The sequence below is a fragment of the Anguilla rostrata genome, chromosome 17 (genome assembly GCF_018555375.3).
Source record: "Anguilla rostrata isolate EN2019 chromosome 17, ASM1855537v3, whole genome shotgun sequence".
Taxonomy (NCBI): Eukaryota; Metazoa; Chordata; class Actinopteri; order Anguilliformes; family Anguillidae; genus Anguilla; species Anguilla rostrata.
The window spans coordinates 25,203,352-25,224,660 of NC_057949.1; the positions used below are offsets into that span (position 1 = coordinate 25,203,352).

The window sequence follows — 21,309 nt, forward strand, 5'->3', positions numbered from 1 at the left end:
AACGCCAAATTGTGCCACGCGGATATTTGGACAATTCATTTATTTAATTTTACTATAAGAGGTACATATCCTTTACTGATATAGGTAATATGGATTGCATTCGTTGGGACACGTTCCGTAAACACAAGTTAGCTACATTAGCTAGGTCACACACCTAAGTTCGTGTAATGTTTTCTGGTTGCACAGCCAGTGGGAATTTCAAAACACCGTGAATAAAAAAGACAAAACTAACAAATACAAATAATGCTACCCCATCTGAAATACATGTAGTTAAGTCTATGTAATATCATTGTAACGATGCTATTGTAAACACATATACCCCCCTACGTTCAACAGGAACTTAGTGAAACCCAGCATAGATTGCGTAGCTGAAACCCAGACGAGTCCATAATCACAGAAAGGGGGGAGACAACATTAAAGTATTGTTGAAAAGAATCTACAGCCGAAAATATTATCATTTATCCAGGCGACGTTGCCATTAAGATCATTCAATATTGTTCACATTTCCTTATTATGTTGACAATTCTACATTAACGGCAGACAGAGTAGCGCCCATGACAAGCGCTCTACCTATAAGTGGGACTCTTGGTAAAGTCCAGTGTACCCGGGTTTCCGCGCGAAAAGACGGCCCGCGCGCCGTAACAGCATATAGGATCCATAAGACGCTTGTCGTCTTTGCTTGTGCTACGAACTCACGTTGAGAGATCCTTGGTTTTTAACGAATAACGCTTTTAAAACCATTATTTGTTTCATTTAAGTCATTTTAGTATATACAAACCCTCGTAATTTTAACAGTCACATTAAAACTTGAAATGCCAACCAAAACCTCCTTGTCTCTGCCAGAGGACATCAGGAAACGGTACGTTTACACTGTGTCTAGATTAGCTCTCCAACACGGTGATATTGGCCTTTCCACTCATTCATAAAACGGGAGAAACTAGCATTGGCTAAACAGCATAGCTCACGACATCAGCCTCAAGAGATGCGGTTGGTTTTTGTCACTATCTTTTCTCCTAAAATGGGGGAAACTCCTTCTGGTTGATTAGCTTGCCAGCTAATTAAATGGGGAAAGGGATGGTTTTTAGCAAGCTAACGTTTTGTAAGTAGCTGGCCGATCCGCCGCAGGTGTTGGATTGATAGATTTGGCGCCAAATAGCGCATTTTGTTTGCATATCAAGGATTTTGCCAGCTAGCTTCGTAAGCTAACTGGCTACATCAAAGGGGAAACGGCGATATTGTTAGCCGCGATTTGTATAGCAGCTAATCAGCGAGGCTAACGCTGTTCACCAGGTTTGTATTTAGACAGTTGTCATGATGGCGCGGTTTAGGCAATGATGTTACTAGCTAACCAACTAACGGTAGCGATTTGCCTACAGCTGTGTTTGCGATTAACTTCATTTAGTGGTTCAAATCAGCTAACTTGGCTAGCGAAGTGGCTATTCGTTTAAATTGTTAAACCACAGTGCATAGACTTGACACCCTATAAGTTCGCCGACGTTTACGTTAACGTTACCTTAGCTATGTAGCTTGCTGCCTAACAAGAGTGTTGGCTGCATGCATTATTTTTGCTAGGTAGCTAGCTAGTCGGTAATATGATTAGTTATGAGTGGATGCATGTAGATATTCTAACTGCCAGCTAGCGGTATCACTATCGTCGAACATTGCAAACCTCTTACGGCACTCTCCCACTTCCTAAAGAGGTGGAGGTAACCTGCCGATTTCTCACACAGCAAACTATGTTGTACTCCACCGACCTCAAAGCTCCGGCCATGAAGTGAAGTGTGTTTTGAGTTCCGGCTCTTGAATAAATTGGCTCTTTAATGAATTGGCCGACTGACCTGCTCTCCTTTTGGCTTACAGACTTCAGGTGTTGGATAAGGATGGAGACGGGCTATCGGAGGAGGTCAGTAGTTTCTCTTCTGTGTACTCTTGGGTTGTGCAATGTGTTTAGCGCACCACTGATTTTTTATGTGGAATACAGCACTGTCTTCGACGGTCCCGAAGGGCTCAACTCCTGAATGTTTTCAGTCATCTTATAGTTGGCAGCTTCTTGTCTGAATGTGTTTATTTTGAACTGACCTCTGCTCTTACCCGGTGAAACAGGTCCAATAACTGACTGACTGGTACATCACAGTTTAAAGTTCTTTTATGTCTTGATGGAATAATTTGATGAGCGTTGTCATGCGCACATGCACAATTGTGGGTTTAACTGACTGCAAACTGACATCTTAATAAAAAAAATTTTTAAAAAGGGGGTGTACTTCCGATTCATTACCTTTTATTTGAGTTCCACAGAGGTTTTAATGTGTTTATGTAGCCATGCACTGAAGCTGATGCAACTTGTGCTGCGTGTGTGTGAGAGTCTTCATTTTGGTGCTGTTTTCTATCTAAGAGAAAGCAATCAATCTGCTCCTATAAGCCACAGAACAGCACACGTTTTTCTGTGGGAAGTCGGTCGATTTGCATGGGTTAAAAAGGCATGTGAAGGTTCGGATCTTCCTGCTTACTTCCGCCGCACGCGTTCTCCGCATCCTCAGGAGCGCGTGCGGGAGAAGCTGAGTCTCGTGCAGGCCTTCCTGCAGACGGAGGCCCAGGATCAGCTGCGCAGTCTGGAGGCCAAGATGAAGAGCGAGGAACTGTCGGAGGTGAGGCCTCTTCTGCGGGGTGCCGCCGCCAATGATGTACACCCAGATGTGTGTGTGTGTGTGTGAGAGAGAGAGAGAGTGTGTGTGTTTGTGTGTGTGTGTGTGTGTGGCGTGCGGTATTTTAGTTACAGAATGCGCTCGTTACAGAACGTTTAATTTTCTGTGTTCGATTTCGCAAATTAATGTGTAGCATAGTTGGGTACGCTTGTAAAACATTGCTGGTTCGCTCTGAATATCCCCATTATGTGATTATGAGTTTTACGCTGACCTTGCCCTTGGCCTTGACCTTGACCTTGAAGAGCTTTCTAGAAAGATTGCACAGTTTTTCCTCATCTACCAGTGACTTGGTGGCCTTCTTGTTGGCTGGACCGCAACTGCAGGGCCAGCCCTATAAACGCGGATGTCTGTGACTGAGTGATGAAGTTACACCATTGGTCGGCCGTATTAAGTGTGTTGGGTCCAGCCATATACTAGGCTTTGACCTGGTCTTGTTATTGGTAGCCACCACTGGGACGTCTGGCACAGCTGCCCAATCACCTTTGGCGTGGCTTCAGTGACACGCCCATGAAAGGGCATTCCCTCCACAGTGTGTTGCGTAAAGATGCGCTCTAGAGCTGCCCAGCCCTGTTCCTGGAGATTTACTGTCCTGCCGGTTTTCATTTCAACCCTAATTTGGCATACCTGACTGTACTAATTTACAGCTCAACAAGATCTCTAGCTGTTGAATGAGGTGTGATTTGTTGGGGCAACAGTGAAAACCTACAGGATGGTAGATCTCTGGGAACAGGGTTGCACAGACCTGTTGCAGGCCATTTCTGGAACTGGCAACTTCTTGAAGCGATGCACTTTTATAAAGGTGTCCGTTGCGACTGAACATTCTGTTTCTATTGGCTGGGCTGTATCCACGGTGATTAATTTGTCTCCCTATGATCTCCACCCCCCCCCAGGAGGGCTACCTGTCCAAGGTGAAGGCGCTGCTGGGGCGGGAGCTGTGTGTGGAGAACGGTTCCCACGACGATGGCCCCAAGCTCAACGGCCAGTCAAATGGAGTGACTGAGAACGGTTCCCACGGCGAGGAGGACCCGGTCACGGGAGCCATGGAAACCGAGGGAGAGGGCGGAGCTGCGAAGTCCGCAAGTGCGCCCAAAGCCAGAGGGGGTCGCAAGAGCAAAGCGGAGGGGGACCCCAAGAGTGAGTGTGAGGGGCTGGGCAGGCTACTCGCCTCTACCCTGTAATGAGGGAGTCCTGTATGCAGATGCAGGTGTGGTACATGAGCCAATCAGCTGCCCAGGGAATGACTTGATAGGGGGCCAATCAAACATTCTGGATTCTTCTCTCTTCCAGAGTCTCCTGCTAGTTCCAGAGTCACACGTAATTCCGGCAAGCAGGCGACCATCTTGTCCATGTTCTCCAGAGTGTGAGTACGCCACTCTGTCTGAACACATAAGTTTGTGTGTGTGTGTGTGTGTGGGCGTGCGTCTCCACGTGTCAGAATGCAAACAGTTAATGTGCGTAAACTTGTAGCTCTTGTGCAGATGTGTTTTAAGCTGCTGTGTAATTTGCTGCTCCAGCTCCAGCAAGCGCAAGTCTGAGGAGGCGAATGGAGAGGGGGAGAGCGGGGAGACAGGGGAGAAGGCTGAGGATGGAGATCAAGAAGAGGAGGTGATGGAAGCCATGCGTCTGTCCGTCCGTCTATGTGTCTGTCTGTCCGTGTCTGTGTGTCCAAGTGTGCTGACTGGTGTTCCTTCTAACTGCAGGCACAGGAAGAGAAGAGGCTGAAAGTGGAGACAGAGGAAAAGTAAGACACGGACCATCTGCCTTCCGCACACACTTACACACACACACACACACACACACTTACACTCTCTCCTTTTCCTGCTGACCTATGACCCCTGACCCCTGTGTTCCTTCCTGTCCCCAGACTGGCAGAGGCTCCTGTGGAGATGGCCAAGCCTGTGACTGCAGTGAAGGTGAGGGGGGGGCGCATCACCCCAGAGCTCATTCTCCCGGGAGCCATTTTGTACATGGCTTGGTGTTTCAAAGCTTTGGGGCTTGGGGGTCATTATGTGTTTTTTCCCTTCTTGCCCCATGAGGCCGCCCCAGGCGTGCTGGTTGCAGTCTCTTCGTATTCCTACCATTGTTGCCTCTGTCCCTTGGAATTCGAAGCGCAGTTTCAGTGGGAAGTGCCTTTCCACAACATGCTTTTTGTTTCCGTGAATGCTTAATTTGCTATTTAGTGTGGATAAAAAAATGTAGAATGACCCTGCATACCTCAGGATGTGCAGTCAGAAAGTGAGGATGTGTTACTAGCTGGGCAAGGCATATGGTGAAATGGCACTGGAATGGTAGCATTTTAATGTAGTTTGTTATAGTGTCACATGGGGAATGTAATATGATTGGTTGTGGGGGGGGGGGGGCACTTTTGCTTGCACCATTATGTTTGGCCAAATTAATGGTAGGTGATTCTTATGAGTGAACGAGTGGCACCGAAGGACTGGTGTCAGTAGTGCTGAGAAGCTCACTGCCCCCTGCTGTGTTGGAGTGCAATTGTCATTGATGAATTTTGTTGTTCCAGCATGCTGGTACAGACACATCTCCTTTCCTGCATCCAAAACTTTGTCTGTTCTTGTGGCGGGCTATCTTCTGTACAATGCAACCTGCATCCTGCTCTGGGGGATAGACCAGTTATTGGTGGTGGTGGTGGTGGCAGTAGTACGCAGGTAGTCTGCTTGAGGTGGGTATTGCCTGTGTGCCTAGTTTGCTCTTGCTGTCGGTCACCGTTCCACTTCCTCTTCCTGTTTCAGACTCCGCCCCCTAAATGCCTAGACTGCAGGCAGTACCTGGATGACCCCGACCTCAAGTTCTTCCAGGGGGACCCCGATGATGCGGTAAGAAGCTGATGGCGTGAGGTCAGGCTTTCTGTACCATAACGGATGCGCAGAAAACTATTTTACTGTATTCTGTGTTGTGGCGCTTGTAGGTGGATCTAATGTTCTCTGTGCTTTTATCATAGTGTAAACAGGCTCTACGCAAACTTTTAAAAAAAATTTTTTATCCCAGCACAGCACATGTGCTCCTAAGTTGGAAAAATGGAGGAGCTTTTAGTCGATGTGCTCCTAAAATATTTTTCCAATTTGCACACATCTATTTTCTGGAGCCAGTGGACCTCATTCGCTAAGCTTTTCTAAAATGATCTTTACTTTTGTTCATAAAAACGTTCCTATGAAAACTCACTATGGGATTCATGATTCATGTGCAGATTCATGTGTTTTTGTGCATATCCCAGGTGTAGGAGATGAATGTTGGCTGATTGTAAATTTTCTGTGCAATCCTGTTCACGTGGTTAACATAAGGAAACGGCCATGAACAAATACAGATGAGAAAAAGAATGACGAACGTCAAAATGTTCTCGGAAACGTTCTTGCACGCCGTTCACGATCAGACGTGATGGTGCGCGTGTTTCGTGAATGAGGCCCGATGCTCCTGGAACTGGAGCCCAGCGGGGCCCTGAAACGGGGGGGTAACTTGTGTTCTGTGCGGCAGCTGGACGAGCCGGAGATGCTGACAGACGAGCGCCTGTCCCTCTTCGACTCGAACGAGGACGGGTTCGAGAGCTACGACGACCTCCCCCAGCACAAGATCACCAACTTCAGGTAGGGACGGGTGGTGGGGGCCGGGGGAGAGGCGGGGCGGTGTGGGCGTGTTGTTTCTGGGCCCTGGGCGGGCGAAGGTCCCTTTCTGACGGCCCGTTCTCTGCCGCAGCGTCTACGACAAGCGGGGCCACCTGTGTCCCTTCGACTCGGGCCTGATCGAGAAGAACGTGGAGCTCTACTTCAGCTGCGCCGTCAAGCCCATCTACGACGACAACCCCTGCATGGACGGTGCGCCGCCACGGCTAACGCCAGGGCCCTGCGTGTGCTGCTGGGACGCCGGACGTTTGGGTAGGGGTGGGGTCCTGTGACCTTCTCCGTCTGACGCTTTTTTTTTCTTTTTTTTTCCCCCTTGCAGGTGGCGTTCCTGCCAAAAAGCTGGGCCCCATCAACGCCTGGTGGATCACCGGGTTTGACGGGGGGGAGAAGGCCCTCATCGGCTTCACCACAGGTAAGGGGGAGGGGGAGGGAAAGAAGCCCACACTGCTCTCCTGTTCTGACGCTTGCTCACACCCTGCGCTATCGGCTGAGCTCTGACCCCTGCTCCCCCCCCCCAGCGTTTGCGGACTACATCCTGATGGAGCCCAGCGAGGAGTACGCCCCCACCTTCGCCCTCATGCAGGAGAAGATCTACATGAGCAAGATCGTGGTGGAGTTCCTGCAGAAGAACCCTGAGGTCTCCTACGAGGACCTGCTCAACAAGATAGAGGTAACGCGCACACACACACACACACACACACACACACACATTCACTCATTCGCATGCATGCATATGCCAGTACTGTACGTTTGCAGTTTACGCAAACTCCACTGTAGCACAAACGCGCGGACACGTGCACACCTGCTAATCCCGCCGCTCCCCCACTTTGCAGACCACAGTGCCCCCTGCTGGCCTGAACTTCAACCGCTTCACGGAGGACACGCTGCTGCGCCACGCCCAGTTCGTGGTGGAGCAGGTGGAGAGCTACGACGAGGCGGCCGACCCCGACGAGCCGCCCGTCATCGTCACGCCCTGCATGAGGGACCTGATCAAGCTGGCCGGCGTCACGCTGGGCAAGAGGTATGCCCCGCCCCCTTGAGCCCCGCCCCCCTCGACGCCCCGCCCGCATTCCTCCCACGCTCCGCCCCCCAGCTGCATTGCTCTCACGGTGTTGGGTGCCGCTGCGGTAGTGTCTGCCCTGGCCGGCTGAGGCTGCTGCTTCCCGTTCGCTCTCCTGTAGAGCAACCCCCCCCACCCCCACCCCCCCTGGAGTGAGCCTGTCTGGGTGGGTGGGTAGTTGGGGTGGGTACTAATGTTCCAGTGGCATGGGGGCAGGGGTGGTGTTTCCTATTGCTGACCTCCTGTTTTCCTGCCGTGTCTAACGCTCCTCTGACGTTCCCCTAACGCAGCATGCTGTTGTACTGGTAGGTATGATCTGCGTTTGCGTTGCTCCCTGGCGTGCATGCGGCCTGTGGGGGGTGGGGGGGGTGGGCTCTGCTCTGTCGTGCTGTGCTGGGGGTGTTGGGGCGAGGGGGGGAGGGGGGGGGCAGTATTTGCTAAAACGTGGCTGAAGTCGTCGTGCTTTGAGTGCTGCCCTGTGGAGCAGGCTTTTAACCGGATGGTGCATGAGTGTCATGCTGCATGAGTCTGGGTGGGGTTCGGAGGCCCTCTGTCCCACAGGGCTCCTTCCTAAACCATGCCCCGTCGCCCCCTGCAGGCGAGCTGCCAGAAGGCAGGCCATCCGCCACCCCACCAAGATCGAGAAGGACAAGGGCCCCACCAAAGCCACCACCACCAAACTGGTGTACCAGATCTTCGACACCTTCTTCTCCGACCAGATCGACCAGAACGACAAGGAGGGGGGCCAAGCCACGGCTCGAGCAGCTGGCGCGTGTGTGTGGTCGCTGTTGTGTGGTGTGTTGTCGTCTGCTCTCTCTCTCGTGTTTGTCTCACTCTCTCTCTCTCGTGTGTTTGTCAGTCTGTCCCTCTCTCTCTCGTGTGTGTGTGTGTGTGTGTCTGTCTCTCATGTCTGTGTGTATAACGGTCCTCCTCTGTCCCATCCCAGGTGTGTCAGGCCCCAGACTGTGGGAAGTGCTCTGCCTGTAAGGACATGATAAAGTTTGGGGGCAGTGGCCGCAGCAAGCAGGCCTGTCTCAAGAGGAGGTGAGTGAAGCCTGAGCCGCCCTGCCGGCGCTCTCCCTCACAGGGGCGCTGGGAGGGGGGCGACCCAGTTTGGGTCGGCTTTATTTCGGTACAGTCCGTTCAAGGAACGAGTTTGACCCAATGGCTGCTGAACTGGTGTCACCTTAACAGCGAACCATGTCCCACACCCCCACACCCCCCCGCCCCCCTACAGGTGCCCCAACCTGGCCGTGAAGGAGGCTGAGGACGACGAGAACATTGAGGAAGACGACGCCGTGCCCGTGGTGAAGGCCACGTCCAAAAAAATGTCCCAGGCCAAGAAGAAGAAACAGAACCAGAACAAGCTGTCCTGGGTCGGACGCCCCGTTCGAGTATGTGCCCCTCCCTCCTGTGTAGTGGAGTACCCTCGCCTTGCCCCGGGCCCCGACACCCCCACTTCCTGTGGTGGCCCTGTCCTGGTGACCGTGTGATGGTGTGACCAGGCTGGAGTTTGTCCTCTTCTCATCCCTCTCTTCCTCCTGCAGACGGAGGGGAAGAAGGTGTACTACGCGAGCGTGTCCGTGGAGAACGAGGTGCTGGAGGTCGGAGACTGCGTGTCTGTCAGTCCCGACGACCCGTCCAGGCCGCTCTACCTGGCCAGGTGAGGATGCCCCCCCTCCCCTCCACCTCCCCTGCCCTGCTGCCAGGGCGATGGCTGACCTTTGACCCGTTTGGCCCCCTCAGGATCGCGGCGATGTGGGAGGACGAGTCGGGGAAGATGTTCCACGCGCACTGGTTCTGCCGCGGGACGGACACGGTGCTGGGGGAGTCCTCCGACCCCCTGGAGCTCTTCCTGGTGGACGAGTGCGAGGACATGCTCCTCAGCTACGTGCAGGACAAGGTCAACGTCACCTACAAGGCCCCCTCCAACAACTGGTTCATGGAGGTTCGTTACGGGACGCCGTGGGGGGGGTGGGGGGTGGGGTCAGACGGTTTCCGTGGGGACGGCGGTCCCGCCCCCCTCCCCCGGGGCTCAGGCTTTTCCTCCGCGGGTTTCAGGGCGGGGTGGATAATGACATCAAGGTGATCGAGGACGACGGGAAGAGCTTCTACTACCAGCTGTGGTACGAGCCGGACTGTGCCCGCTTCGAGACCCCGCCCACTGCCACGCCCTCTGAGGACTGCAAGTTCACGTGAGTGTGTGTCTGCATGGTTCTGTGTCTGTGTCTGTGTCTGTGTCTGTGTCTGTGTCTGTGTCTGTGTCTGTGTCTGTGTCTGTCAGTCTTCACCTCCCTCCTCTCCCTGCAGGTTCTGTGCCAGCTGCAGCCGCGCCCAGGAGCAGGAGGAGCAGGAGAGGCCCCGCCCCCTCGAGCCGCTGGACGAGGAGACCGACTCCAAGGTGTTCTACGCCTCGGTCTGCCTGCGGGGGGCGCAGTACCGCCCCGGGGACAGTGTGTACCTGCTGCCCGAAGCCTTCTCTTTCGGGTGAGTGGAGTGTGTGTGTGTGTGTGTGTGTGTGAATGTTTGTGCGTGTGTGTGTGACACGCCGTCTCTCCCTCCCTCCCTCCCTCCCAGGGTTAAAGCAGCCAGTCCCGTGAAGCGCTCTCACAGGAAGGAGGACGTGGACGAGGAGCTGTACCCCGAGTACTACAGGAAGTCCTCCGACTACATCAAGGGCTCCAACCTGGACGCGCCCGAGCCCTTCCGCATCGGACGCATCAAGCAGATCTTCTGCAGCAAGCGCAGCAACGGCAGGCCCAACCAGGCCGAGGTCCGGCTGCGCCTCTACAAGCTCTACAGGTGAGCCGCGGGGTGTCCCTTTCACCCGTTTGTGCAACATGCTCACACACTCACACACTCACACGCGCACACACACACACACACAGTCAGTCGTAATTGCAGGCCTGTTGCCTGTTGTCCCATCCCCGTAGCGTGCTCAGGCAGTTGAGCAGAGCAGCGTGTGTGTGTGTGTGTGTGTGCGCGCGCTGCAGGGAATGCGTGTGTGCAGCCAGAACTTCTACACGTTTCGCATTACAGCCCAGTAGCAGACTGCGCTAACCTCCTTTAAACGTCCCCCCCACACCACCCCCCAGGCCAGAGAACACCCACAAAGGGCTGAAGGCTGGGTACCACACGGACATTAACCAGCTGTACTGGAGCGACGAGGAGGTGACGGTGGACGTGACGGACGTGCAGGGGCGCTGCCGCGTGGAGTACGGCGAGGACCTGATCGAGAGCGTGCAGGACTTCTCCGCCGGGGGCCCCGACCGCTTCTACTTCCTGGAGGTGGGGGGGGGGTGCGGGGTGGGGCGGGGCACCACGTCTCCTGGCTGAGTTACTGCCCACACAGCTGCCCGTGATTGTGTGTGTGCGCTTTCTGACATTCTGATCCCGCCCCCCTCCTTCCCCACCGCAGGCTTATAACGCCAAGACCAAGGGCTTTGAGGATCCGCCCAACCACGCCCGCTCCGCCACGCACAAGGGCAAAGGCAAGGGGAAAGGTAGGAGTCGCCTGGCACTGCCCTGAGGTGCTGCGCAGCTGTGCTGTGCTGTGTTCTGCCCTGAGGTTCTGCGCAGCTGTGCTGTGCTGTTCTGCCCTGAGGTTCTGTGCAGCTGTGCTGTGCTGTTCTGCCCTGAGGTTCTGTGCAGCTGTGCTGTGCTGTGCTGTGTTCTGCCCTGAGGTTCTGTGCAGCTGTGCTGTGCTGTGTTCTGCCCTGAGGTGCTGCGCAGCTGTGCTGTGCTGTGTTCTGCCCTGAGGTGCTGTGCAGCTGTGCTGTGCTGTGTTCTGCCCTGAGGTGCTGTGCGGCTGTGCTGTGTTCTGCCCTGAGGTGCTGTGCAGCTGTGCTGTGCTGTGTTCTGCCCTGAGGTGCTGTGCAGCTGTGCTGTGCTGTGTTCTGCCCTGAGGTGCTGTGCAGCTGTGCTGTGCTGTGTTCTGCCCTGAGGTGCTGTGCAGCTGTGCTGTGTTCAGGGGGAAGTGGGGGTGTGCAGCTGTGCTGTGTTCAGGGGGAAGTGGGGGTGTGACGCGGTGTGATGCAGCGTTTGCTCTCTCCCCAGGGAAAGGGAAGGGGAAGTCCTGCTCCCCCCAGGAGCAGCAGGAGCAGGAGCTCCAGCCCAAGGTTCCCAAGCTGCGCACCTTGGATGTGTTCTCTGGCTGCGGCGGCCTGTCTGAGGGCTTCCACCAGGCAGGTGTGTGTGTGACCCGTCCTCCTCTGGGGTCTCTGGGCTGTGGAGGTGTGTGAGTGTGTGTGTAACGCGTCTCTCTCTCTCAGGCATCTCGGAGACGCTGTGGGCCATAGAGATGTGGGACCCGGCTGCGCAGGCCTTCCGGCTGAACAACCCCGGCACCACCGTGTTCACCGAGGACTGCAACGTGCTGCTGAAGCTGGTGATGGGCGGCGAGCAGACCAACTCGCTGGGCCAGAAGCTGCCGCAGAAGGGCGACGTGGAGATGCTGTGCGGCGGTCCGCCCTGCCAGGGCTTCAGCGGCATGAACCGCTTCAACTCCCGCACCTACTCCAAGTTCAAGAACTCGCTGGTGGTGTCCTACCTCAGGTGAGCGCACGCTCCCCCGCCCCGCCGTCCCCGCCGTCGCCCCGTTCCCGCTGCCGTCCGGCCGTCGCTTCCCTCATCTGCGAATGCACTTGGGTGGCAGTGTGACATGACGGTGTGCGGTGTGTGCAGGCTGCGAGTGCGAGGTTGCAGGTTCGAGTCCCAGACCCGGGTGCACAGCCGCTGCTCCCTTAAGCATGGCACTGGTCTGAACTGATTTAGTACATGTCCCGCTGCATAAGTGGATTGTAGAGACTGAGTGGTGTAAGTTGCTCTGGGTAAGTGTCTGATAAATGCTGTGTAGTCTGCTCTGTAATGTAATGTCGACTGCAGTGATTTTCATTGAACTCTTGGTGCTGTGGCTCGCTGGGTGTTGTACAGTTGCGCTGGTTCTAGGTGTGCAGCACTTTGCACAGTGGGCTGGAGTTAAATACCACGACACTGACTGGCCAGTGTTCCACGGGGCTTTGTAATTGGCCGTTGCATCGGCCAGTCGGGGGAACAGTAAAACGAAGGACGGTGCTGAACACGCGACTCGGTCGCTCCGTGTGTGAGGTCCGTGGCGGAGTGTTGGACGTGTTCTCTCTGTGTTTGGTTGCAGCTACTGCGACTACTACCGGCCCAAGTTCTTCCTGCTGGAGAACGTGCGCAACTTTGTGTCCTTCAAGCGCTCCATGGTGCTGAAGCTCACGCTGCGCTGCCTGGTGCGCATGGGCTACCAGTGCACCTTCGGAGTGCTGCAGGTGAGCCCTCTGCCGCCTCCAGGCCTCAGATGGGGGGGTGTGTGTGTGTGTTTGGGGGGTGTGTGCTTTAATGGTTTGGGTGTCTAGGAGAGACTAGATGAAAACGAGCTCAGAGTGTGTGTGTGTGTGTGTGTGTGTGGTGTGATTGTTTGGGTGTGTCTAAGTGAGATTGAGCTCTGTGTGTGTGTGTGTGTGTGTGTGTGGGGTTAGATTGTTTGGGTGTGTGTCTATGGGAGATTAACCATATCAGTGTGGGAGAACGAGCTCGGGGTGAACAGTAGCCTTCAGTCAGTGAGGTTAAACTCGGCCGAGGCTAAGCCGGGTGTGACGGCTGGTGTCTCCCCCTGCAGGCGGGGCAGTACGGCGTGGCCCAGACCCGACGCAGGGCCATCATCCTGGCGGCCGCCCCGGGCGAGAAGCTGCCCCGTTACCCCGAGCCCCTGCACGTGTTCGCCCCCCGAGCCTGCTCCCTCAGCGTGGTGGTGGACGAGAAGAGATACGTCAGCAACGTGACCAGGTGACCCAGCCCCGCCCACCCGCTCCTGACCGCTCGGCTCCGGCCTTGAGCCATCGCCCCCGCTCCTGGGCCAATCAGGCTTTCTGAACTGCTTGGGGTGCAGGGCCCGGGATCCACAAGCGAGGGATTATGGGATTATTTAAATTCGTTCTGGATTTAAGATCAAAATCACCCGTGCTGGTGCAGTTGGGTCACAGCTGCCCTGTTGTGCTGTGCCTGAATGCTCGTGCCCTTCCTGCCCCCAGGGGTAACGGGGGGGTGTACCGGACCATCACCGTGCGGGACACCATGTCCGACCTGCCGGAGATCCGAAACGGCGCCTCGGCCCTGGAGATCTCCTACAACGGGGAGCCGCAGTCCTGGTTCCAGAGGCAGATCCGCGGGGCCCAGTACCAGCCAATCCTGCGCGACCACATCTGCAAGGTGAGGGGGGCGGGGTTAGAGAGAGAGGAAAGGGGGGCGGGGTCAGGGTGGGAGCATTTTAGGGGGCGGTGCTTACTCCTCCCCCCTCCCCCCCCTCTGCCTGCAGGACATGAGCGCCCTGGTGGCGGCCAGGATGAGGCACGTGCCCCTGGCCCCCGGGTCCGACTGGCGGGACCTGCCCAACATCGAGGTGCGGCTGCGGGACGGCACCGCCACCAAGAAGCTCCGCTACACCCACTCCGACAAGAAGAACGGGCGGAGCAGCACCGGGGCACTGCGGGGCGTCTGCGCCTGTGCTGGGGGTGGGTCTGCCTGTCTGCCTGCCTGTGTCTGCCTGCGGGTCTGCCTGCGGGTCTGCCTGCGGGTCTGCCTGCGGGTCTGCCTGCGGGTCTGCCTGTCTGTGGGTCTGCTGTCTGTGTCTGCCTGTGTGTGGGTCTGCTGTGGGTGTGTGGGTCTGCCTGCCTGTGTCTGCCTGCCTGTGTCTGCCTGCCTGTGTGTGGGTCTGCCTGCCTGTGTCTGCCTGTGTCTGCCTGTGTCTGCCTGTCTGCCTGTGTCTGCCTGTGTCTGCCTGTCTGCCTGCGGGTCTGCCTGCCTGTCTGTGTCTGCCTGTCTGCCTGTCTGCCTGTCTGCCTGTCTGCCTGTCTGCCTGTGTGTGGGTCTGCCTGTCTGCCCGTCTGTGTGTCTGTCTGCCCGTCTGTGTGTCTGTCTGCCCGTCTGTGTGTCTGTCTGCCCGTCTGTGTGTCTGTCTGCCTGCCTGTGTGTGGGTCTGCCTGTCTGTGTCTGTCTGCCTGTCTGCTGTCTGTGTGTCTGTGTGTGGGTCTGCCTGTCTGTGTCTGTCTGTCTGTGTCTGTGTCTGTGTGTACAGTGATCAGTCTGTCGACTATTGGAATGCTGCATCACTGGGACGGCCCACATAGATCAGTACCAGCAGTGGGCTGAAGTCACGGCTGCATTTTATTATTTTTTTAAACCATGCCAATTAGAAAAAAATTGTGTTGCCGTGTAACGTTGCCGTGTAACTGTTGCTGGGTTCTGACGCGGTGCTGATCGTGACGCAGGGAAGCCGTGCGACCCGGCGGACCGGCAGTTCAACACGCTCATCCCCTGGTGCCTGCCCCACACCGGCAACCGGCACAACCACTGGGCCGGACTCTACGGCCGCCTGGAGTGGGACGGCTTCTTCAGCACCACCGTCACCAACCCCGAGCCCATGGGCAAACAGGTGCGTGTGTGTGTGTGCGCGTGCCACTCGGTAATGGGCTTGTACAGGTGTGTGTGTGTGTGTGTGCACGTGCCGCTCGGTAATGGGCTTGTACAGGTGTGTGTGTGTGTGTGTGTGTGTGTGCACGTGCCGCTCGGTAATGGGCTTGTACAGGTGTGTGTGCGCGCGTGCCGCTCGGTAATGGGCTTGTACAGGTGTGTGTGTGTGTGTGTGCGTGCCGCTCGGTAATGGGCTTGTACAGGTGTGTGTGCGCGCGTGCCGCTCGGTAATGGGCTTGTACAGGTGTGTGTGTGTGTGTGTGTGTGTGCACGTGCCGCTCGGTAATGGGCTTGTACAGGTGTGTGTGTTTGTCGATTATGAGCTAGCGTGCGCGTAGGCAGCTTGGAGGATACCAGCTGGTTGGTGTGTGTTTGTGTGTGTGTAGGCAGCTAGGGGGAGGGGGAGGAGACGGGCTGATCGGTGTGCGTTTGTTGTGTTCACAGGGGCGTGTCCTGCACCCTGAGCAGCACCGCGTGGTCAGCGTGAGAGAGTGCGCTCGGTCACAGGGCTTCCCCGACACCTACCGCTTCTTTGGGAACATCCTGGACAAACACAGACAGGTGAGTGTGCCCCGCCCCCCTCCGCCCCGCCTCTGAGATTCTATAAGCACCCCCCCCTCCTGCACAGGTGACTTCATCTCACCCTCACCCCCCCGCCCCCCCCATTCTGATTATCATAGGTTGGCAATGCAGTGCCCCCGCCCCTGTCAAGGGCCATTGGCCTGGAGATAAAGACGTGTGTGGTGGAGAAGATGAAGGAGAATGCTACAGGTAAGTCCCCCCCCCCCCCCCAAGCTCCTTCTCAAACTGAAAAATGACAACAAAAAAAAAAAAAGAAAATTAAATTTGCTTAGGTGGTACCAGAAAGCTGTCAACCTTTTGGTGAGCTACAGGTTTTTAAAGGAAGTGGTGATAATGTTCAGGAAATGCTCATGGCCCTACTGATGACACATTTTCTCTGTCCATTCGGTTTGGTAACTCTTACCCCACCCCCTCTTCCCCCTCAGAGCCAGTGAAGCAGGACAAGATGGAGGTGTCAGATTAGCCCCACCCACCAGCCCAGCCCCTCCCCTCCCCTGGGCTGTGATTGGCTGGATGTCGTCACAGGCGATTGCTGTTCAGTGAGCAGTCAGCTTATCATTCATACGGACAGTCCGTGCAGTGCCATTCTGTGTATCATTGCCTTTAAAAATAATTTTTTTTTTTTTTTTTAATTGTGATTTTAACTTTTATGTGTCTGCGAAAATGTACACTTCCTGCAAGTGGAATGAAATGTATGTAGTTTTTATATGGTGTAATATTTCAAATAAAGCTCTTATGGAATAACGGCACTGTGGCCGGCGTGAGTTTGTCCGGGCTCGTCCGGAGTGTTGCCTTTTTCGAACGCTCGGATGTTGAACAGAAGTTCGCTCCAAACATTCGCTACATTTTGCAAATGCTCCTCGGAGGACGTTCACGGGAACGGAACGTTGGCTTGGCGGGTATCGGACCTGGGCCTGTAGAGCCACAGCGCAGCTGCTTGGTCTCCACACTTCGTAACTGCCCGCGATTCACATCTCACAGACACCGGGACCGCTTTAACTGACGAGCTGCTTTCAAATGACACAGGTCCACAGACCGTGTGGCTCTAGGACAGGGCTGGGCTGCCCTGCTGGCCTCTGTTCCAACCCAGTCTCCTTCGTTTGAGCTCTGAGGACTAAAACTACGCTGTTCCCTCCTGTGCTTGAGCACGGTAAAATCTTCAGGATACACTGTCAGTCTGCAGCTTGCACAAATGTCAGATCAAGGGATGATTAAGTTCAGGGTGTTTTCGCATTTTAAGTTGACTTGAAATGGGACTCTGCTCTTTCTGGTCCACGTAAGTATGCAGATCTCGGACCACTCGTTCACTCAACAGCTCCTTCAGAACTCCGACCCCACCTGACGCATTGGATTATGGGCAGGGGTTGGCATAATTGGCACACACTAACAGCAACATGATTTTTAAAAATGCACAGCGGCTTTTATGTCCTAACTGAACGCGTACATAAGAATAGGTTGGCATTTGCAACGTTCACACAAAATTGCTTTGCGTTTTCGTCTTTTTGCCGTTACTGCGTACTCGTGTACCGCTTGTGTAAACCCGATTGAGGAAGTTATACGATGGCCTCTGCAGATGTGTGTCATTCGGTTGTGCGACGTTTTGAGGAAGCTGATGCAAAGAGCACAGGTTTCTTCTGACCCCACCGCCAGCAGCCACTCGTTTATTTTTAGCCGGGAACGCTCGGAAGTCACTGCAGCTGCGTAGAATCAATGTAGTATCGTGAGTGTTAACACTTAAGCGGCCTTCAAAAAGGACCACAAACAAACCGTGCCAAGGCTACCTCCTGAGGTGGTCTGAGTTCATCTGGTGCCTTTGCATACACAAAAAAATGCTGAGTCATCAGCTTGAGTCCACTTGAGAGGCTGAACCAACATTCTTAAATAAGAGCACAAAATTGTGAAACGCATCAGCCCTCGTGCACTAAAGCCATAGCACTCCGAATGGAATTGGGCACACTGAGCAGCATTCTGTCTTCCATACATACGCAGCTGCAGTGCATCCCCTAAACTGGTGCTACACACACTGGTGGTCAAAGTGATTGTCTTCCTTTACAAATCTGCATTCTATGGTTAAAGACGATTGAGTTTCACGTGCCGACTTCCACTTGTGTGTCATGTGCAGCTCATGTGGTTGTGTGGTTTAGGTAAGTCTCCTCTTGCCATCTATCCATACTCCCCCCCTTCATACATTAATCTGCAGCTAGGAGTAACAGTCAGCATGAAAAGGGTGACATTGTCTTTGAAGCCACTAAAATGTGGCTAAAAATAACAGGTTTGGTTTTTTCCCCCCCCACAGCATCAGTCATATCAGGACACGCAGCACAGGCAGATTGTGAACACAAGCTTTATTAAGATACGGATTACACATTCATTGGAGAAGTTGCTTCTGTCCCCTTCTGGGAATATTACAGTTGGAATTTTCATTAGTTGTTTGAAGGTCTGGAAACAAAATTAAATGTTACTTTTTAAAAATTCAAAAAATCTACACACTCCAGTCAGTGCACAAACCATGCCCCCTCCCCCCAACTGGCCCACTAATTTAGCCCTCTCCCGTATATTCACATGGTGTACTCTTTACCTTGCTGAGAAAACTACACACCTTTACTCCCCCCCCCCCTTGATATTAACATATTTAGCAAAAGCCCCAATACTCACTTGGCCCACTCCACGTTGAGGATCAGGTGATCATAGCCGAACCCAGAGACCCCAGCGATGGCTCTGGCCGCGTCCTCACGGCGGTGGAAACTGATGAAGGCAAAGCCCTGGAGGAGGGGTGGAGGGGGAGATCCACAGGGTGAGGGAACTGCCATATGATCACACCACAAGCAAAAACCCTTCCGCACTCTAAAACTGGCCTGTACTCCCCTGCGCTGACCCATAATGCCCCTCTGCACCGTCCCATAATGCCTCTTCCTCACTTTAAAACTGGCCCGTGCCTCCCTGCTGCCACCCATAATGCCCCTCTTTCTCACTTTAAAACTGGCCCGTGCTCCCCTACTCCCACCCTGCGCCGACCCACAATGCCCCTCTGCGCTCACCTTGGACTGGCCCGTGTTCTTGTCCTTGGCCAGGTAGATGCGGGAGATGGAGCCGAAGGGCCTGAAGAGCTCCTGCAGGTCCGTCTCGCGCGTGTCCTCCGACAGGTTGGTCACGCGGATCGTGGCGTTGTCATCGGCTGGGGATGGGGGAGGGGCAGAGACAAGCGGTCAGTGAAACCGGACCGCGCCACAGAGGCGGACGGACGCTGGTGAACGCCAAGGCGGCGCGCGGGCAGGCGCACCTCTGCGGTTGGGCTGCATGGACTCGCCCCTCCGCGTGCCCCCGTCTCTCAGGCTGGGCGGGACGTACTTCCCGGTCTTGCTCTGCGCAGGCGCCGCCGGCTCGGGCTCTGAAACAATCAGACACAACTAATCAATCGGCCTGTCCCCCCAACACCCAGGCACAACCAATCAAACGGCCACCTTTCCGGAACGTTAACTCCACCCAGCGCCTCCGGGGGGGAGGAGTGCGAGGAGGACGGGCGCGGGAGGGGCAGGGCGTACCTGCGGCCTTCTCCTTGTCCCCCGTGGACAGGCCCAGCTGCTCGGCCAGCTCCTTCTGCATGGGCCCCAGCGTGTCCTTGTAGGGGCAGCGCGTGGTCCAGTGGTCTCCCTTGCAGATGCGGCAGGACACGATCTTCTGCCCCTTCAGCTTGTTCATGGGGTCCTCCTCCTGGTCCTGCGCGTTCAAATCCTGAGCGAGAAAAGAGAGAGAGCCGTTGCACACCCGTGTGCTCGCACGCGCGTGCGCGCAAGTTCACACGCATCCGCACGCACGCACGCACACATCAAAGCACCAATAGACTTGTGCTTATGCATTCACACGGACACATACTACTATACGAGCACCCACGTGCACGTGTGCGCAACAGTCTAACCTCTTTGCTGGAGATGAAAGTCATGTAGACGTCATCGCTGACGGTTGTGGTAGCAACATTGGGGCCTGGGGCGTCAAACTCAGAATTGCCGAACTTCTTCCAGTTCTGATGGAGGACGTGAAGCACACCAAAAAAAGAAGGTCAAGAGGTGATCCTTTAAATCAAAACCTCAATTAAACCACAGAACAAGGGCTCAACAAACCTTTCTCCTGGCCACAGCCTTGGAAGCTTTTCTTGTCTCAATTTTAAAGGTGCGGATGATCTGTCCCAGGCGAGAGAGAGAAGCACATGCTTAGACACCATCTCCAGTCTGTCTGACAGTCGCATATTTGAAAAATATAACTTGCATTTCTTTGTATGGAACACATGAAGTCACCTTGCTCTTCTTGCCATCGTCATCAATCTTGTACTCCGTGACAGTTTTAATGTTGCCTTTTATAGTTTCTTTGGGCGACGGAAGAGTTCCTGTGAAAAGAACACGGAAAAGACAAAAGAGCACGGTCAGTGATAATTAACTCGCAGTGCTCATTCGCTCAGGTTACAGCAATACAGCGATTCCCCTATGGTCCGTCCATTGATACGCATACAGATTTAACAGCTTCATGCACGGTCATCAAACTGATGTGGACCTTAAATCTCAACAGTAATCAATTCAGTATCATGATATTGTGACGGTATCCTCCATTTGATGACAAGTCCTACATCCCCAGCTTTACCCAAATACAGTAGCTCTCTAAATATCCAGCCGTAGCGTATACTTGGGAAATACTTAAGTGACGGGAAACTGCAAAACAATATGCTAACGTTACAAGCTGCAGGGCTACAGAACAAAACTTGGGCGGGGAAAATGAATAGCTAATGCTGTCAATGCCATTAAGTAGAGCACGGACCTACGCTCTACGAAGTAAACCAGCCATTAGCTCACTAAAAGTCATAATTCATACAGTAGCTAAATAGCCAGCTATGTAGCCAACTTGCCAGAAGCTAGCCAAATAGCGCGCAACCTTATTATTCCAGCACCCTATTTTATGGCACAATCTCAGGCTAAGCAACCCAAAATCCTGGAAACGAAAATTAACATTAGCGTTAGATAACAAGCCAAAACATGAGCATTATCGTTGGCCATTTGATGCATTTTAACCCCGAACACGTGTAGCTAACGCAGTTTTTGGGCCTTTTCAACGTACCTTCATCGCCTTCCTCCTCAACCTGATCGGCCCAGCTGGGCTTGGAACTAAAAAGAGAAATAAACAGATGACACAACAGACCAAAGACCTGGTAGAAAAAACCTGGTTTATTTAGCCTAGTTAGGGAAAAAAATAATTTTTTTATCAATAGGACTCACTCGTCGTATTCAACAGACGGCATCCTGCCCCGTCGTTCAGCGCGCAGAAAGACGCGATTATTAAGAGAACAGCAGGAAGCTTGAGAGGAAAATACATGAAGTCGTATTTTTCACAGCGACACTGCGCGGCTTGGATGGTCCGGTGCACCAAGACTAAAAGTGGCTAAGTGGGCAAAGTGGACCCAAAAGAGTCCGGCTGCAGCTCTGGTTTAATCATTGAATTTGAGACACAACATGGCAATCGATTGCACACTTTTTAAATTTAGTTTACACCATTGTATTCTGGTCATAGTATTCGTGACATTATTGTTTGTTTTTTGTGTATTTTTGTTTTATTTTTTGAAAATGACAGAAGCTTTTTTTCTACAGTCTATAAGCACAACACATATTTTCTTAATATTTTCTTCGAGTTTTCTTTTTTGTTTAGACTCATTGCCCCTCTATACCCTTCTGCCTTCTGGTGGCAGAACCTATTTTTATACGGTCTATGGGCAGAACTGGCATCCTGAAGAACATTTCTGTCACGTAATGTATCTTAAATTGGTTAAGGAACCAGATACACCCGTGTCGTGTATCCC

The 21,309-nt window shown here is 54.0% G+C and overlaps 2 protein-coding genes across 2 annotated transcripts; one reads left to right on the forward strand and one right to left on the reverse strand.

Annotated features, from left to right (window-relative positions):
- Positions 1 to 639: 639 nt before the first annotated feature.
- On the forward strand, positions 640 to 16,216 carry dnmt1 (DNA (cytosine-5-)-methyltransferase 1). Its single transcript, XM_064314111.1, has 34 exons — positions 640 to 859; positions 1,861 to 1,903; positions 2,538 to 2,645; positions 3,593 to 3,836; positions 3,990 to 4,062; positions 4,217 to 4,307; positions 4,403 to 4,443; positions 4,567 to 4,615; positions 5,450 to 5,533; positions 6,189 to 6,298; positions 6,408 to 6,526; positions 6,654 to 6,746; positions 6,853 to 7,004; positions 7,168 to 7,355; positions 7,993 to 8,170; positions 8,341 to 8,438; positions 8,632 to 8,788; positions 8,942 to 9,057; positions 9,141 to 9,342; positions 9,456 to 9,589; positions 9,705 to 9,881; positions 9,972 to 10,196; positions 10,490 to 10,682; positions 10,813 to 10,897; positions 11,451 to 11,582; positions 11,666 to 11,948; positions 12,547 to 12,688; positions 13,039 to 13,205; positions 13,451 to 13,628; positions 13,735 to 13,930; positions 14,687 to 14,850; positions 15,333 to 15,449; positions 15,569 to 15,659; positions 15,896 to 16,216. Exons 1-34 carry the CDS (start codon positions 813 to 815, stop codon positions 15,931 to 15,933), a joined length of 4,515 nt encoding a protein of 1,504 aa, XP_064170181.1. The 5' UTR covers positions 640 to 812; the 3' UTR covers positions 15,934 to 16,216.
- A 1,582-nt stretch (positions 16,217 to 17,798) lies between these two features.
- eif3g (eukaryotic translation initiation factor 3, subunit G) lies at positions 17,799 to 20,843 on the reverse strand. The gene is made up of 10 exons (XM_064315071.1): positions 20,732 to 20,843; positions 20,574 to 20,620; positions 19,763 to 19,851; positions 19,589 to 19,648; positions 19,387 to 19,491; positions 19,013 to 19,202; positions 18,751 to 18,858; positions 18,509 to 18,645; positions 18,126 to 18,232; positions 17,799 to 17,909 (listed from the first exon to the last, which is right to left on the reverse strand). Exons 1-10 carry the CDS (start codon positions 20,752 to 20,754, stop codon positions 17,894 to 17,896), a joined length of 882 nt encoding a protein of 293 aa, XP_064171141.1. The 5' UTR covers positions 20,755 to 20,843; the 3' UTR covers positions 17,799 to 17,893.
- Between the last annotated feature and the right edge of the window lie 466 nt (positions 20,844 to 21,309).